Source organism: Schistocerca gregaria, chromosome 8 (genome assembly GCF_023897955.1).
Source record: "Schistocerca gregaria isolate iqSchGreg1 chromosome 8, iqSchGreg1.2, whole genome shotgun sequence".
Taxonomy (NCBI): Eukaryota; Metazoa; Arthropoda; class Insecta; order Orthoptera; family Acrididae; genus Schistocerca; species Schistocerca gregaria.
The window spans coordinates 496,415,819-496,431,116 of record NC_064927.1 but is presented as its reverse complement, the minus strand read 5'-3'; the positions used below and the strand labels follow the sequence as shown (position 1 = coordinate 496,431,116).

General features: G+C 43.7%; 2 protein-coding genes across 3 annotated transcripts in view; one reads left to right on the top strand and one right to left on the bottom strand.

Annotated features, from left to right (window-relative positions):
- LOC126284856 (UDP-glycosyltransferase UGT5-like) overlaps nucleotides 1-13,037 on the bottom strand; it is an 87,905-nt gene extending 74,868 nt beyond the window's left edge. Inside the window, exon 1 of the mRNA XM_049984090.1 lies at nucleotides 12,937-13,037. The gene's annotated coding sequence lies outside the window, so the exon portion shown is untranslated. The remainder of the gene's footprint in view (nucleotides 1-12,936) is intronic.
- The window catches only part of LOC126284855 (UDP-glucosyltransferase 2-like), a 64,405-nt gene continuing 53,095 nt past the window's right edge, over nucleotides 3,989-15,298 (top strand). Inside the window, exon 1 of one of the 2 annotated variants that reach the window (XM_049984088.1) lies at nucleotides 3,989-4,167. In XM_049984088.1, the coding sequence (XP_049840045.1) occupies nucleotides 4,166-4,167 (2 nt within the window). In that variant the 5' untranslated portion in view covers nucleotides 3,989-4,165. Of the gene's footprint in view, nucleotides 4,168-7,130; nucleotides 7,327-15,298 lie in introns of those variants that run through there. The other variant, XM_049984087.1, reaches the window with a different exon arrangement.

Here is a 15,298-nt window from a genome sequence, read left to right as displayed (position 1 = left end):
GAGCAAGGAGGACATCAAAAGCAGACTCGCTATGGCAAAAAAGGCATTTCTGGCCAAGAGAAGTCTACTAATATCAAATACGGGCCTTAATTTGAGGAAGAAATTTCAGAAGATGTACGTCTGGAGTACAGCATTGTATGATAGTGAAACATGGACTGTGGGAAAACCGGAACAGAAGAGAATAGAAGCATTTGAGATGTGGTGCTATAGACGAATGTTGAAAATTAGGTGGACTGATAAGATAAGGAATGAGGAGGTTCTACGCAGAATCGGAGAGGAAAGGAATATGTGGAAAACACTGATAAGGAGAAGGGACAGGATGATAGGACATCTGCTAAGACATGAGGGAATGACTTCCATGTTACTAGAGGGAGCTGTAGGGGGCAAAAACTGGAGAGGAAGACAGAGATTGGAATACGTCAAGCAAATAATTGAGGACGTAGGTTGCAAGTGCTACTCTGAGATGAAGAGGTTAACTCAGGAAAGTAATTCGTGGCGGGCCGCATCAAACCAGTCAGTAGACTGACGACCGAAAAAAAAAAAAAAAAGGCTGACTTTCAAAACAACCCAGTTGGCAGTCTACATTTTATGTCCTCTCTATTTGATCAAAATGAGTTATTTTGCTGCCAAAATAGCAATACTCGTCTCCTACATCTAATGTCTCATTTCCGAATCTAATTCTCTCATCATCGCCTGACTTAATTCAATTAAATTACATTACCATTCTTTTACTTTTGTTGACGTTCACCTTATAACCTCTTTTCAAAACACTATCTATTCTGTTCAACTGTTCTTCCATTTACTTTGCTGTCTCCGCCCGAATTACAATGTCATCGGCTAACGTCAGTGTTTTACTCTGTTCTCCCTGAACTTTAATTCCCTTTTCAAATTGTTCTGTGGTTTCCTCTACTGCTTGCTCAATATACAAATTGTATATCATCGGGGACAGGTACAACCCTATCTCACTCCCTTCTCAATTATTGCTTCCCTTTCATGAACTTCGACTCTTATAACTGCCGTCGAGTTTCTGTACAACTTGAAAATAGCCTTTAGCTCCCTATATTTTATCCCTGATACTTTCAAAACTTCAAAGAACAGTCAACATCGTTAAACGCTTTCTCTAAATCTACAAATGCTGTTGCGATTAGAATGAGGAACATTGACAATGAACAGCTATTTTGTTGTGAGTTGCGAATACTATTTTTGCACCAATACTGGAGTTCAGGAATTGTTCATGAAATACTTGAAATTCAAATGGCTCCAAGCACTGTGGGAGTTAACATCTGAGGTCGTCAGTGCCCTATACTGCGATCTACTCAAACCTAACTAACCTAAGGGCATCACACATAACCATGCCCGAGGCATGATTCGAACCTGCGACTGTAGCAGCAGCGCGGATCCGGACTGAAGTGCCTAGAACCTCTCGGCCACAGCGGCCGACATCAAAGACTTCGCGAGTGTTTTTAAACGAACCAATATTAACGCGAGTTTCCGCTATACACACCATCTCATTCACAGTTTCTGGCACACTCGAATAACTCAGAGTACGACTAAACGATACTGAAACCACTTCCGAGCAACGATCAACTGTAGTTGCAGGAGCAACAGTCTGGGTGATTGATTAATCTGGCGTTGTAACATTAGTCAACATGAGTCTTCGATGTTGGCTATACGAACTGCTGAAGGCAAAGGGAAACTGCAGCTGTATATCCCCGGTGACATTCAGCTGTACGGTATTGTGTAATGATTATGGCATTATCTTGGGTTCGAATCCTGCCTCGGGCATGGATGTGTGTGTTTTCCTTAGGTTAGTTAGGTTTAAGTAGTTCTAAGTTCTAGGGGACTAATGACCACAGCAGTTGAGTCCCATAGTGCTCAGAGCCATTTGAACCATTATCTTGGGGAAAACATTCCAGAGGCAAAGTAGTCCCATATTCAGAGCTCAGGCCGTTAACTACTCAAAAGGAGGTTGTCATCTGAAGGAAGAGTTGTGACCTACGGGTAGGCGCTTTTCTGTGTTAACGCATAGTATATATTCGTCTTTACTATTGGTCGGCATCTGAGCACTTATGTGTATTAAAGCCAAGTGGAAATGTATAATTTGATGTGTATGGTAGACGATGCGTGAAAACAATGTTCTAGACGCACGGTACGCGCCACAATGACAAGATTGACGCACATTCCACCTGCAAACCGACACCGGACATCGCATATATCAGCGAGGCTGCAGTAGTGCAACGAAGTAGATGGCAGCCGTTCGAGTTTACCGAAGGCCGCTGCCGATAATACACTTACTGTGAAAAGCCGAGGTGGCGTACGTGTTTGTTCATTTTAAATGGTTTCCACATAATTTACATGAGAGTGACAGAGAGTTGACGTATTGGTCTCAGACAGTCCAGATGTAGGTTTTAGAATGTCTACATACGGACGTCGTGCGTGTTGGATCGTCGCAAGGCGATCGATTTTAACAAGGCTTGGGTGTGCGGGTTTGGTATGTCAGATTGTTGAGAAGTGGCCACCGTTAATTGCCGTGTGTAGGTGCAAGAGTTGGTGTTGCATCCCTCCCCCTCCCCCCCCCTCCCCCCCCTCCCCCCCGCCCACCTCCCTCCAAGGAATATTTAGATTCTTATGCGTTCCCATAGTAGCAGTTAAGCCACTGGGTTGGCGAAAAATTGGCTGCGAGTGATTGTTCCCAGATTTTTAGTGCAGTGGGCGATTATAGCTAATTGTGGTAAATTTAGGTTGCGGAAGCCACAGCTGAAGCAAAGTGTTGATTTAGTGGTGATATCGCAGATAACAGAATTTTTGATCCGTGACGTACTCTTAGTATCTTACAGCACGCCAGAGGTAATTTTGAGTTCTTTGATGGTCTGTCTGTGGTGGATCAGGTTGTTCGAAGTGCGTCGGACGAGGTAACGACTCGAGTGCGTTTCGGTGGAATTTTGTTCCCTAACATATACGGCGGACGCCATTTGGCTCGTTAGTTTCAATTGGCCCACAAACAGTTAAAAAAATCGTAGTCTTAACCAGTTTTTAGTGCACAACCCAGTAAAGTGGAGTCATTAAAGAACCGCGCGTAGCTGAAACGAGACGTGCAGAGTGAAAAGTGGCGAGTGGCCTGTTTTCAAACAGGGGATTGTAGCGGTTCGCGTCATGCTAATGCCGGAAGACGCGGAGCTTTGCTTTGAGAGTTCACTGTCAGGCTAAAAGCGTCGGCGGCGTATAGGACTTCTGTTTAATTTTTGTTAATTGTGTAGTCACCGATTTGTGGGGTAATGGTTTCTTACTGGCACTCTACCACTCACGCTCAGAAAATTGTACTGAAATACAAAAAGGTGCAAATAAAATGATACTACATGATTGAAATATAAAACAAAGATTGTGTTCTGAATTACAGTGGCACTTCCGAATTCAGTATCATAGTATCATGTGCAAAGATGACGCAGGTAAAGTTAGCTACAACAAGAGTTAATATTCGTAGGATTTACCTACATCGGGTACCGTAAGAAGAATCAGTATCCGAATTTGCTAAGGAAGGCAAGGTTAATCGCTTCACTTTGAGCCTAAAATAGCAAGCTCGTTGGTCGTAAATTCGGGTTTTAATGAAACTAGGAATCTGTTTGATAATTAGCGTAAAAGATAGAGAAAAAGGTAACAAAGTAAACCACATTGGTTGTTTGCGTATTTCTTTTACTTAAATAATAGTAATGAAGTTTGGTAGCAATTACGCATTATCGTTGACATTCAAGGATCATGTTATCTTTGCTATATATTACGACCGTGATTACTATCAACTGAGCACCTACCTGAAGTTGTGATTTCGGCGCAGTGTTTAAACTGGAAAGGAAGTAGAGAGCAAAAGATATTCATACATATCTGTAACTTTTAATTACTTTTCAGAGAGAAAAAAAGCAAGACAAAGACGTTTATTGATAATTCATATCTATTGTTATATTTAGCCACAGACGAGTAATATCTCAGCAGCCCCTTCAAAGATACTGCTAACTGACGCGAGGAAATTTATCAGTTTTAACAATTTACAATATATCAGTAGAATTCTTAAAGGCTTCGTTTTACAGTTAATTTTCGTCTATGCTAATGCCAGGTTAAGATTTCTAGTAAATTCGATTTGCCAGAATTCATATTCATTGCGAAGAGGATTTTTATGTGAGTTTCCTAGATGACGCATTAAGCTGTAATATGTCTCGCTTGGTGATTTAAGATTTTGAGTTTCCGGAAGTGTATTTCTTGTTATGTTCTGCACAGAAGCGGCACTTAGCCGTACTGTTACTGTAGTTAAGTAGAAACAATTTCTCGTTGAATAGATTTTTATCGTACCTTGTTCCACTCATTCGGCTTTGAATAATAATTACGCTCAAAACATTCATGGGGCTTTGTGAGACTAGTTTTGCGTAACAAGTAAATAACGTTTACTCCAATGTAAGCACTGAACGTTTAATCATTTCTGGTGTGCTGGACGGCAAGTGCACTCTGAACATAGCGCAGCAGAAAGTCCAGTACAAGGCATTGTGACGTTAGCACAGTGACTCACTCTGTTATCCAAAAGTAGTGTGTACTCGGGTTAACACGCCACCCCAGTACAGTTAAGGACCGATGACCTAGCAGTTCGGTATCCCTCTCCCCCCCCCCCCCCCCTCTTTTAAACCAACCAACCAACAGTACAGCTCGTCGTAGAGGTTGGTTAGACAACATGGAAAGAGGCACAGTCAGGTTGAATGTAAGGTATAGCGGGAATTAATAAAGCGCAGAGATAGGAAGAATGGGATTTCTGGCCAAGGGTTACGAGGTTAACAGGACAAAACCGAACAGGGATAAGGAATGGCTTGGGTTAATAATGAGTAACAATATAGGGAAACAGTTCAACGACTACGAACTCATTACCGCAGCCGCTATAGAGACAAAGCCAGAACCTACCACAGTACTGTATACAGGTATGTACACCAACTACGACCACAGAAGATGAAGAGATTTTATGGTAAGATAAAACAAATTATTCGGTCCGCTAAGGGAGACATAAATTTCATTGTGCTGGAGGACTGAAATTCGACAGCAGGAAAAGGAAGAGAAAGAAAAATGGTAAGAAAATAGGCGTCGAGGTAAAGGAATGAAAGGAGAAGGCACGTCGTAGAGTTTTTCCATTGAGCACTTTTTAATGATTGCCAACACTTGGTTTTAGGAATCATGAAGGAAGACTTTACACGTGGAAGGGAGCTCGGGACACCGGAATGTTTCAGATAGGTTAGGTACTGATAAGAAAGAGATTTTTAAACCAGGTCGTAAACTGTAAATTTTTTCCAGGTACAGGTGCGGACTTTGATCATAATTTATTAGTTGCCAAATGAAGATTAAAGCTAAAAAATTGCAGAAAGGTAGGAATTACATATTTCGGATCTCGATACGTTAAAACAACCAGGGGTTGTTGAAAGTTTGGAAGGGAGCATTAGGCAACGACTGACTGAAATACGCAAAAGTACGACGACACAGTACAAACTGCTTGCCTTGAGAAGTGCAGCAGGGAGGCTATCAGAGGAACTACTAGTCCAAAAGACTAGATCTAGTTCAGTTCTTTCGATAACATGCGAGATGTTGAATTTAATTCATTACAAGGAGAAAATATGGAAACGCTGTAAATGAAGTCGGCGATATGGAATGAATACAGACGTCAAGAAATGAGATTTATAAGGTGCAAAATAGCAAATAAGGAATGGCTAGAGGCGAAGTGCAACAAGTATGCATGACTATGGGACCAATAGGAAAAACCAAAGAAACATTTTGAGGAAAAATGTGTAAGATTCAAGAGGTCAGAGAGTAAGCTAGTATTATACAAAGAAGGGAAGGTGAAGAACTTACAGAAGGGTTAAATAAAGGAAAAAAACTTCAAGAGTATTATGGAAAGGGAGGAAGAAATGGATGAAGATGAGACAGGGGAAGCGATACTGCGAGAAGAATTTGTCAGAGCCCTTATAAACGTCATCACCCCATCAAGATATTATTGAACTTCTAAAATGATGGAGCACAGCAATCATTCTTTTCCTTTCAAGCTTTATTAAAGCAAATCTACATTTCGGCTAGTAACTAGCCATTATCATTCTGAAATACTGCATTTATAATGGTTAGTTACTAGCCGAAATCTAGATTTGCTTTAATAAAGCCTGAAAAGAAAGGATGACTGATTGCTGTGCTCCATCATTTTGAAGGTCATATCACAGTCGTTGAGTGCATTCCACATTCCTAATGGAAGGTAACTTCATTATTGCGTTTGGTCTCCCGTGGCCGTTACGTTGCCAAAAACGTGCTGGCTTTACGGTAAGCTAGTACAGTGGCGACTGAGGAAAACGCATGGCAATGTGAATGATTTCAAGACAGCAGTGCCTATACTATCAAATGGTTCAGTGTGTCCTCGTGAAAAATCATGATAAAAACTCACTGTAAGCCGGTCGAAATGCCCTCGCTCCCAGGAGATCACGTTAACAGGGGCCCCTGCGGCCGCAGTTTGTCAACGTATTGTGTCACAAATGGCACTGGAAATCAAGCGTTCAAGACATTCTCCAGAATGTTTTGTGGAACGGGAAAGTGTGTGCCAAGTTTGTCCTAAACATCCTGACCCCCGAACAAAAACAACGACGCATGGATGCTTGCCGTGACTTGAGTGAAATGCAAATCGCTGAGAATTCTCTTATGGAAAGAATCAACACGAGTGACGATACGCAGTGCTGTCAATAGGAATCTATCACAAAACGACACAGCGCACAAATTCACATGAAGAGTCAACAATTTAACCGGCATGCGAGCCAACGTGAAGCGCGAGTTGAGCGACATCACAAAGAAGGATCTTTCTGGCAGTTTCACATGGTTTTACGAACTCTGTGCGTTGTATGTAATTGGGGGGAAGACTATGTAATACATCTGAAGCATTAAAACCACCATTTCAAATGTTCTCCGTCTTTTTCTCAATGGGGTCTCGAAACATTTTAGACTGGCTGGGAAGTGCAAGAGCTCCCCGAAGGAACGAGTTAAGCGTGAGAGGGGGAGAGGGGGGAGGGGGGGGGTGAGCTATCATAGGAACCTCCGTGGATCCTGCAAGAAACTGGCAGCAGGCAGTCTTTACGTCTTTACATAAACGCGGAATGGGCGTTGTTTTTTCTGTAGTACGCGGGCGCGTTTGCCTGAAGGACGAAGCATAATATGTTTTGAGCAGCCACGTAATAGATCCCGTGGAAAGCTACGGGACACGCGGGCGATGCAGCTCTCCACATTAACTGCTCACTTCAAAAGGAAGGTGTACATATACCTGAAGCCGTCTTCGTAAGTCGATCCCGACTACATATTAGGATATTTTTCTGAAACTCAAGTTGACCCGACAGTTTTGAAACAAAATGTAGAGTGAACGTGACACACATCATATTTCGAAGCCCAGACGTTTAATACACTCCTGGAAATGGAAAAAAGAACACATTGACACCGGTGTGTCAGACCCACCATACTTGCTCCGGACACTGCGAGAGGGCTGTACAAGCAATGATCACACGCACGGCACAGCGGACACACCAGGAACCGCGGTGTTGGCCGTCGAATGGCGCTAGCTGCGCAGCATTTGTGCACCGCCGCCGTTAGTGTCAGCCAGTTTGCCGTGTCATACAGAGCTCCATCTCAGTCTTTAACACTGGTAGCATGCCGCGACAGCGTGGACGTGAACCGTATGTGCAGTTGACGGACTTTGAGCGAGGGCGTATAGTGGGCATGCGGGAGGCCGGGTGGGCGTACCGCCGAATCGCTCAACACGTGGGGCGTGAGGTCTCCACAGTACATCGATGTTGTCGCCAGTGGTCGGCGGAAGGTGCACGTGCCCGTCGACCTGGGACCGGACCGCAGCGACGCACGGATGCACGCCAAGACCGTAGGATCCTACGCAGTGCCGTAGGGGACCGCACCGCCACTTCCCAGCAAATTAGGGACACTGTTGCTCCTGGGGTATCGGCGAGGACCATTCGCAACCGTCTCGATGAAGCTGGGCTACGGTCCCGCACACCGTTAGGCCGTCTTCCGCTCACGCCCCAACATTGTGCAGCCCGCCTCCAGTGGTGTCGCGACAGGCGTGAATGGAGGGACGAATGGAGACGTGTCGTCTTCAGCGATGAGAGTCGCTTCTGCCTTGGTGCCAATGACGGTCGTATGCTTGTTTGGCGCCGTGCAGGTGAGCGCCACAATCAGGACTGCATACGACCGAGGCACACAGGGCCAACACCCGGCATTATGGTGTGGGGAGCGATCTCCTACACTGGCCGTACACCTCTGGTGATCGTCGAGGGGACACTGAATAGTGCACGGTACATCCAAACCGTCATCGAACCCATCGTTCTACCATTCCTAGACCGGCAAGGGAACTTGCTGTTCCAACAGGACAATGCACGTCCGCATGTATCCCGTGCCACCCAACGTGCTCTAGAAGGTGTAAGTCAACTACCCTGGCCAGCAAGATCTCCGGATCTGTTCCCCATTGAGCATGTTTGGGACTGGATGAAGCGTCGTCTCACGCGGTCTGCACGTCCAGCACGAACGCTGGTCCAACTGAGGCGCCAGGTGGAAATGGCATGGCAAGCCGTTCCACAGGACTACATCCAGCATCTCTACGATCGTCTCCATGGGAGAATAGCAGCCTGCATTGCTGCGAAAGGTGGATATACACTGTACTAGTGCCGACATTGTGCATGCTCTCTTGCCTGTGTCTATGTGCCTGTGGTTCTGTCAGTGTGATCGTGTGATGTATCTGACCCCAGGAATGTGTCAATAAAGTTTCCCCTTCCTGGGACAATGAATTCACGGTGTTCTTATTTCAATTTCCAGGAGTGTATAAATGTACGATTCGCTTCTTCGTATCTTTCACCGTTACAACAATGAGCGAAATACTGTATTACGTCTTACGTAGTTCATTCGGTGTATAACGTAGATCACAAGTCTACCGGTAAACATAAGGAAGTTGTACACAGTAGTGTGCTGAATGTTTTGAAGTAAGAATAGTCTGTCTCTAGTGCTGCTATACATAGCGACTTGTTCGATTTGTTACTCAAAGGTACTGTGCTGCGCGATCGTGCAAATGTTTGTAACACGAAATGTTTGTGGTGCTCGCAAATAACTGTTTCCGTTAGCTTTTGCTACTCGCTGATGGAAGGCAAGGAAGAAAGAGGGTGTTTAACTTTTTTGTCAAATTTCGGCCGGCCGCTGTGGCCGAACGGTTCTAGGCGCTTCAGTCCGGAACCGAGCGACTGCCACGGAAACAGGTTCGAATCCTGCCTCGGGCATGGATGTGTGTGATGTCCTTAGGTTAGTTAGGTTTAAGTAGTTCAAGTTCTAGGGGCCTGATGACCTCAGATGTTAAGTCCCATAGTGCTCAGAGCTACTTTTTTGTCAAAGTTCGGTTAAGTACCGTTGCTTTTTCCGAATAAAACGGCCAATATTGCTTAATTACATGACATGCTCCGTCCACTGTCATTATTAGACACTGACGCACAAGGTTTAGTGTCAAAGTGCTGTATGACTAAACCCTTTTTCGAACCCCTGCGTAACTTGAGTTCTTCAGTGTACTTTTAATTGCATACTAAGATTAAATTTTAGTTCAAAAATCCTACATTTTGATTTTGATCTGATGTCGACAGTAGCCTATTACCCTTAACGCGCTTCTTTGTAAGTCGAGGGTGGAGGGACTGACATGTAAACATGACCTTGGAGCGTCTTTAGAAATTCCAGTCACACTTGGAAAACATGTAAATGAAGAAAAATTCGTACCGCGGAAAACTGCAACTTTAAGCTGGTGACATCCATCACAGAGTCCACAGATGTAGTCTATTCTGTTATTTTCCAAAACTAAGAAAAATTAAAATGGTTTCGAAAGAGAGCCATTCTTTCAATTAAAATGAAGACGACAGCGGAGTAAGCCATCACATGGTAACATAGGTAGTCATTGAATGTAAGTTTTTCGATATCCTAGTAGACTTCGGTGGAGCCTTAAACTTTTCAGAAAAGTTCCTAAAAACTCTTTAGACTCAGCTCCACTGCCATCATATAATCTTTTACTTACAGTAGTATAACCACGGCAACTAGAGATGCCAAAACTTTCCAGTGGCACTTGAGTGTGTGGAAAGAAGACGATAGCCTATTTAACTGTAGAGCCAATTTTGACAGAGAACTGTGGGGCTGAAACACAGTTTCCACGGATACCACCCGTTTAAGTTCAGGAGATGGCACTTTGCAGTGAAAGTTGCATTGTCGATCACAGTGTCTAAACCACAGGGATACTTTTATTAAGTACTGTGGGATGGATCTGAGGTCGGCATGTTTCTCCCAACTTACGTTGCTTCCCGAAAAGAAAGTTCGTCCAACAACTTGTTTTTCTTGCATCTGTAGACGGATTAAGAAATTGTGCGCAACTAAGTTTTTTTTTTTAAAATTAATATTTCATTCAATTTGTACAGTATCTAATTTTGTAACCTGTATAATGTATTTACATTTTTTAAGATATATAAATAGACTATGTTCATTTTTACGCTATCGATACCGTTCAACCATTTACAATCGAACGTAAGTTTGTGATAAATAAGTAACCAGACGACACCGAGTACTGGATTAGTCTCTGTAACAAAAAAAGTAGGGCTAACATGACACATAACACATGTCGTATTTACACAGAGAACAAAAGGAAATTTCTCACTAAGGAACTGTTTGTGGTTTATTATTACACAATTGCTTTTTGAACTTGTATTATGTATTTCTGTAACTTGTACAGAAACCAGCCGTAATGCAACCTGAACATTGAGGAAACAGTAAAGCAAATTAAGGAGAGATTTAGAAATGGAATTAAAGTTCAGAGAGAAGAAATAATATCTGTAAGGTTTCCCGATTCATTGTAACTTTGACACTTATAACAAACGACTGAAGGACCAGTTCAGTATAATGCTTAGCGTTTTGGGAAGGCGTTATACGAGAAATATCACGAAAACTAAAACAGGGGAGATGGAATGTATCTGAATTAAATCAGCTGTAGCTGAGGAAATTCAATTAGTAAACGACATAAACTGTAGCAAATGATTTTTTTTTTCATTCAGAATCATAAAATAACTGAGACAGCAAAATTGAAGAGGATAGGCCTATTGAATTCTGAATAGTAATAGAAAGGAAAACTTCTCTGAAAGAAAGATGTATTTTAATACCGCATATAAGTTTGCTTGTTAGTAAGTAGTTTCTAAAACTATTTGTTGTGTAGTATTATATGGAAGTGGACCACTGACAGTAAACAGTACACCCAAGAAGAGTAGGGAAACTTAAAATATGATGACATAGATGAATGCTAAAGATAAGATGGTAGATAGAATAACTAATGAAGGGGTAGTGAATCGAGTCGACGAAAAAATCTTTGTGGCACACACATTTCCATCCACATGCATACTCTGCAAGTTACTGTGAAGTGCATAGCAGGGGGTGGGTCCTGTTGTACCAGGGCCCGACTACAGTGCAGAGGCGTGCTACTACATTTGTTGGCGGAACGTTTGATTGTCGCTCAAGTATTGCAGAGATGCTTCGTGGATTCAAATGTGAATACCTGGAGGGAAGACGACGCTCTTTTCGCTAGGCACTACGGACGAAATTTACAGAACCAGCATTTGGGGCCGACTGTAGAACGACTCTATTGTCGCCAACGTACATTTCGCTTAAGGATGACGAAGTTGACAGAGAAATTACGGCTCGTGTGGAGTCCACTTTCGCTCGCCCTGTTTACGAGAGTAACAGGAAAGGGAATGACTATACATACTACAAGGTGCACCCCTTCTTGCACGCTACCGTGCGCAGTATGTATGTAGATGTAGACGTACAGTAGGCAGGATAGCAGGATAGGTGCACCAAGGAATAAAGCAATGCATCCAAGGGTGACGAGTTGTTCAGTTAGTTCGCTATCCTCCTGTTCCATGAATTGTTCGCAGTACCTCGCTACGTTGCGGAACATGCAATTTATGAAATTAAAACGCTTCATCGGTAAATGTACTTACAACTTACATGAGTCGTGTTCATCTTTATTCACATTATACTGAATCTATATCACTGTAAGTGATTAAAACTCACACAGTCGCACAAATATTACAGTCTTCCTTCTTACTACATCGACGGTAGTTGTTGCAGACCAAAACTGTTCTTATTTGTTTTCAGTTTTTACGACGGTATTATCGGTGATTCACCATCTGATAATCACTATAAATCGAAAACTGTAGAAGTCAGCGTTATATGTGCGAGTGTTAGTGTTATTTACATTTTGTGACACTGTGAACGAAAACCGAGGGAGAAAATGCACGCTGATTCAATTGTTGCCGTACCAGCTGCTTTTACGGTAACTTGCAGTTGGTTTAAAGCAGGATACGACATGTAATTTGTTTACCACATCTTTCTGCAAGCAACAGGGTCACACTTTGAGTCTAAAAAGTACAGTACTGCTTACCAAAATCACGAATTGCTAGAGTCGAGGTATGACGCATTACAAAAACGCGTGAAACGAGACAATGTAGCTCTTTGTTCCCTCTTATAAATAAAGCAAGAGAGAAATTATTCTGTCACGCTAAAAAATTTTGCAGAGCGCATGAATTCTTGTAATAGTCCGTTAAGTGTTCCTTTACGATCTGCGATTAAAATTACGAAAATTAGAATACGCGGTGACTCGGCGATGTCTTATCGAGTTATCGGTCGAGTAGCGGCGTTTCGGCAGGTTTCCTAATCGTCATCTGCAGGTCAAGGTTTCGGGTATAGCAGACGTGCTGTAACGCTGCTTCAGAGGCGAAGATGTTACTCGGCACGCTATCGTAGGACGTTTGATCGAAATTTCAGTGAAATGCCAAACAGGAAAGAAAAGAAACGTTCTCGCGAGAACAGACCAACCTCGATTCCACCCGCTTCCTGCCTCGAACTACAGCCGACTGGCACCGTTCGCTGTGGACCTGCTACCTGCTACTGACTTGCACACTGGATCAGACGCTCTCACGTAACCAGAGTCGTAGCGGGAGCGCGGAGGGGGGGAGGGGGGGGGGCGAGGGGAGGGGATGACACACACACACACACACACACACGACTCAGTCGCTGACCTTCCAAGCCAACAGGCGAGCTAGTTACGCGATCAGAGGGTTATAAGCGCAGAGCCCCACATACCTTTCGTTTCTGCTACACAATTTGAGCCTCCTCTTCAGTAGTTCGCATATACACTATTGCCGTGGACATGATAAACTGCTTTGCCCGGGGCTGGAGGCCCAACGCTTCATATGGCGTCTGAGGTGATTCCAGTGGATGAGTAACAACAATTTGGACGTAACGCTTATTGTTGTTATTCTCCACACTTAAATAAGGCCTCCGTCGGCGCTGCAACCGTAGTAGACCAATCAGTCAAAAACAAATGTACCTCGTGTCAACTGAAGCGGTCAGACAAAGCCATCACTTCTCGTTCCTGTTGCCCTCTGCTGGAACTGCCAAAACCTTCTGGCCATCGCCACTAGCAGCTCGTTTTACACTAAAGCGCCAAAGAAATTGGTATAGGCATGCGTATTCAAATACAGAGATATGTTAACAGGCAGAATACGGCGCTGCGATCGGCAACGCCTATATAAGACAGGGTGTGTCTTAGATCGCTTACTGCTGCTACAATGGCAGTTTATCAAGACTTAAGTGAATATGTGCGTGATTTCATAGTCGGCGCACGAGCGATGGCCCAGCATCCCCGAGGTAGTAATGAATAGGGGATTTTCCCGTACGGCCATTTCACGAGTGTACCGTGAATGTCAGGAATCCGGCAAAACATCAAATGTCTGACATGGCTGCGGCCGGAAATAGGTCCTGCAAAAACGGGACTAACGACGAGTGAAGAGAATCGTTCAATGTGACTGAACTGCAACCCTTCCGCAAACTGCTGCAGATTTCAGTGGTGGGCCATCAAATGTCAGCGTGTGAACGATTCAACGAAACATCATCGATATGGGCTTTCGGAGCCGAAGGCCCACTCGTATACCCTTGATGACTTCACGACACAAAGCTTTACGCCTCGCTGGGGGCCATCAACACAAACATTGGACTGTTGATGACTGGAAACATGTTGCCCGGTCAGAAGAGTCTTGTTTCAAATTGTATCGAGTGGATGGACGTGGACGGGTACGGGGACAACCTCATGAATCCATGGACCCTGCATGTCAGTAGGGGACTCTTCAAGTTGATGGAGGCTCTGTAATGGTGCGGGACGTGTACAGTTGGAGTGATATGGGATCCCTGATACGTCTAGATATGACTCGCGTACGTAAGTATCCTGTCTGATCAACTGCATCCATTCACGTCGATTGTGCATTGCGACGGATTTGGGGAATTCCAGCAGGACGATGCGACACCCCACACGTCCAGAATTGCTACAAAGTGGCTCCAGGAACACTCTTCTGTGTTTAAACACTTCCGCTGGCCACCAAACTCCCCAGCCACGAACGTTCTTGAGCATATGTGGGAAGAGATCTCCACCCCGTCGTACTCTTACGGATTTATGGACAGCCCTGCAGGATTCGTGGTGTCAGTTCCCTCCAGCACTACTTCAGACATTAGTCGAGTCTTTGCCACGTCGTGTTGCGGCTCTTCTGCAGGCTAGCCGGGGCCCTACACGATTTTAGGCAGGTGTACCAGTTTCTTTGGCTCTTCAGTGTATAATCGCTGATTTTTACTTTACTCTTTGGGGCTGTAGCTAAGCCCTACTTCCGAATTACAGTGTCGTTTCAATAGAATTTTCGTTTAGACATTTTTAAGCTATATTCAGTGCATCACAATAGAATTCGGATGCTACCACAGATTTGTGCTTCTATCCGCATGCAAATTCTATTTATAACACATCAAGAGAACCCGCTGAGATGGGAGCATAAATGCTAAAAAATAAACGCAAATATGAAAACCACCACAGAAATGTCACAACAGATATTGATACCCATATGAAATTACAGTAGTTCAAAACACGAACGCCTTTTACATGCTGCAAATTAAGTTTTCTTATTTATCTTGTGCACCCAAAACTTAATGTGCAGCATGCAAAAGCCGTTTTTCGTTTGAACTACTGTAACTTATTCACAGCGCCTGAAAAAATGGCCGGCTCAAGGAAGTTGCACAGGAAATTATTGGGTTCTCTTTGTCGATTATAAAACTGCAGTCGAATTTTGACGAGGTAATTTATTTCGTAAGCTGTTGTTATATTTTCATCGATATGTTGATTAATTAATATATTGTC